Below are 2,891 nucleotides of genomic sequence, written 5' to 3'. Positions count from 1 at the left end.
GTAGTAGTAATATTATTTTTATTATTATTATTATTATTATTATTGCTATTGTTGTTGTTGTTGTTACATATTGTCCTGTAAAAATCTTTGTTCATTGTGGGAGTGAGAGAAAACCAAGAGGAAAAACTTTGGTAAAAAAAAAGGAGGCAGAAATGAAATATGGTAGAGAAATGGAGAGAGAGAGAGAGAGAGAGAGAGAGAGAGAGAGAGAGAGAGAGAGAGAGAGAGAGAGAGAGAGAGAGAGAGAGAAAGTGAGATAGATAGATAGATAGAAAGATAGATAGATAGATAGATAGACAGATAGATAGACAGACAGACAGACAGACAGACAGACAGACAGACAGACAGACAGACAGACAGACAGACAGACAGACAGACAGACAGACAGACAGACAGACAGACAGACAGACAGAGGCGGAGCAATAATGATGTCCTCAAAATCACATATTATTATTATTATTATTATTATTATTATTATGATTTTATACTGTTCACAGACAACGGCCTTGAGCCAGCCTGGAGCAGACCATATATCGCTGCCTCAGAATTACAACATTTTTTCTCACATTTTTGGCTGTTTTGAATTACTAGCACCACGCGGTCAGAAAAAAAATGCTCTATCTACTTTATCAAAATCGTAAGATTGTTGGGAGTCGTTATCGAGATATTCAAAGAATTGCATTCAAACCAGCTTGACATGGTGTGAAACTGAAAAATGTTGACGTCCAATTTTTCAAAACTAAGTACTGAGCAGATAGACCTTTGCAATTCTGAGGTAGCAATTTTTATGTCCCCACATTGACTTATGGTACTCCTGGACCAACAACACAATGTCCTCACCTTGACTTATGGTATACCTGGACCAACAACACAATGTCCTCACCTTGACTTATGGTATACCTGGACCAACAACAAAATGTCCTCACCTTGACTTATTATGGTACTACTAGACCAAACAACATATGTCCTGTTCTTGACTTATGGTACTCCTGGAACAAACAACATAATGTCCTCACCTTGACTTTTTATGATATTCACCCCACACAAATGTCTTGCCGGGGAAACTCTCCCCCCCCCCCTCTCTCCCCCCGCCCCACAATAATTCCCCCAAGTCAACCAGTCATCTCTGTCCCCCAGCTCCTGTGGAGTGTCCCTGGAATGCCCCGTACCCAAAGACACTACACCAAAGTACGTGAGATTTTCCTTGCTCGGCTCCGGTACGAAGGGACACCAGTTTACCCTGCTCTATCCGGCCGGTGAAAAGGTGAACTTTGAGCTTTGTCTACCCAACTCAAAGTCTCCGGGGGGGGGGGGGTATTTTGTAAAAATTTCATTGTACATGGGCATCTTATAGCACTACCTCATTTGATGTCTTTTCCCTCCAGGAAATTCTCAGGTGAGAGAGTTTACGGTGTGCTATGTATTTGTCTGATTGTCTTCCCCACAGGTGAGAGAGTTTACGGTGTGCTATGTATTTGTCTGATTGTCTTCCCCTCAGCTGAGAGAGTTTACGGTGTGCTATGTATTTGTCTGATTGTCTCCCCCACAGGTGAGAGAGTTTACGGTGTGCTATGCCATGTTGTTTAACCGTTACAACCATCACGCCATGTTGCTCCAGTCGATCACGTTCAACCGACTGATGGGGGCGGGCCACATGTACATCTACAATCAGAGTGTGGGGCCGATGGTGGACGCCATGTTGAGACACTACACAGACCGGGGACTCCTCACCGTGCTCCCCATGCCCAAACGTCCGGCCAACAAAGCCTGGTATCATGGACAAGAGATCACCATACAGGATTGTATCTATCGCAACCGAAACACTTCCCAGTTTGTGGTGGTCGTAGACCCAGATGAGTTCATCGTTCCCCTTCAGCACAAGTCTTGGGGAGAATTACTCAGCGACGTTCTCCACAGAGAAGCCAAGCAAAACCACGTACACAATGTTGGGAGCTTTACTTTCATCCACGCATTCTTGTGTGACAGGTCACAGAAACACGACGACCCACACTGGACGCAGCTCAAGCAAAACGTTTCCATCACAGAAGAGGAAGAAGACTTTATCAGACGAAACAAGGTGATTTTGTTTCTGGAAAAGCACAGACAAAAGTTCCATTCATACCCCAGGAGAAGTAAAACGATTTACAGACCAGAGTTTGTCCGTGAGCCAGGAATACACTACCCGCGAAGCTTCTGGTCAAATCAAAGCCAAGCGGTGGTGGATAACGGCTGAGGGTATGTCGCTCACCATCGACGATACCGCAAAGACTGTTTTCTTGAAACTGCCAACTTCCGCTTTTACCGAGAATATTTGGATTTGTTGGATAAATCTTATAATAGTTTTCAAGTTTACCTGTCAGGAAGATGAGCGTTGTGTGCCACACACGAACACAGTGACGTGTGAGCTAATGGAGTTGAAGTTTTCGTTTTTTTTGTCTTTTAGCTTTTTTGCTTGTAATCGTGGTCATGGCAACATGCTTACGAAGTAGAATAGGAAACCATTTTGTAGACAATACGAGAAAGAACAAAACAATAAGGACGGCAACAACAAGAATACATTAATACGTGTAAATACAATCATTTAAATAATTATAATATTGTTATACGGAAAATGGAACTTCCGAGTCTGAAATTATTTCAGTAATATATATATATAATATGTGTGTACGCGTCTCTCTCTCTCTCTCTCTGTGTGTGTGTGTGTGTGTGTGTGTGTGTGTGTGTGTGTGTGTGTGTGTGTGTGTGTGTGTGTGTGTGTGTGTGTGTGTGTGTGTGTGTGTTTAAATATGTTTTGAATATAGACACAGATGTTGTATGTGTGTGTGTGTGTGTGTGTGTGTGTGTGTGTGTGTTAATTTGTGGGAGAAGGTTGGCAAAAAAAAATTTCCCAA

The 2,891-nt window shown here is 42.6% G+C and overlaps 1 protein-coding gene across 1 annotated transcript in view; it reads left to right on the top strand.

Moving 5' to 3' along the window:
* The window catches only part of LOC106013255, a 7,559-nt gene extending 5,326 nt beyond the window's left edge, over positions 1-2,233 (top strand). Inside the window, exons 2-3 of the mRNA XM_013088446.1 lie at positions 1,138-1,264; positions 1,550-2,233. Of these exons, the coding sequence (XP_012943900.1) occupies positions 1,138-1,264; positions 1,550-2,233 (811 nt within the window). The remainder of the gene's footprint in view (positions 1-1,137; positions 1,265-1,549) is intronic.
* Positions 2,234-2,891: the final 658 nt, after the last annotated feature.

This window comes from Aplysia californica, unplaced genomic scaffold (assembly GCF_000002075.1).
Source record: "Aplysia californica isolate F4 #8 unplaced genomic scaffold, AplCal3.0 scaffold00746, whole genome shotgun sequence".
Classification (NCBI taxonomy): Eukaryota; Metazoa; Mollusca; class Gastropoda; order Aplysiida; family Aplysiidae; genus Aplysia; species Aplysia californica.
This window is presented reverse-complemented; position numbering and strand designations above follow the sequence as displayed.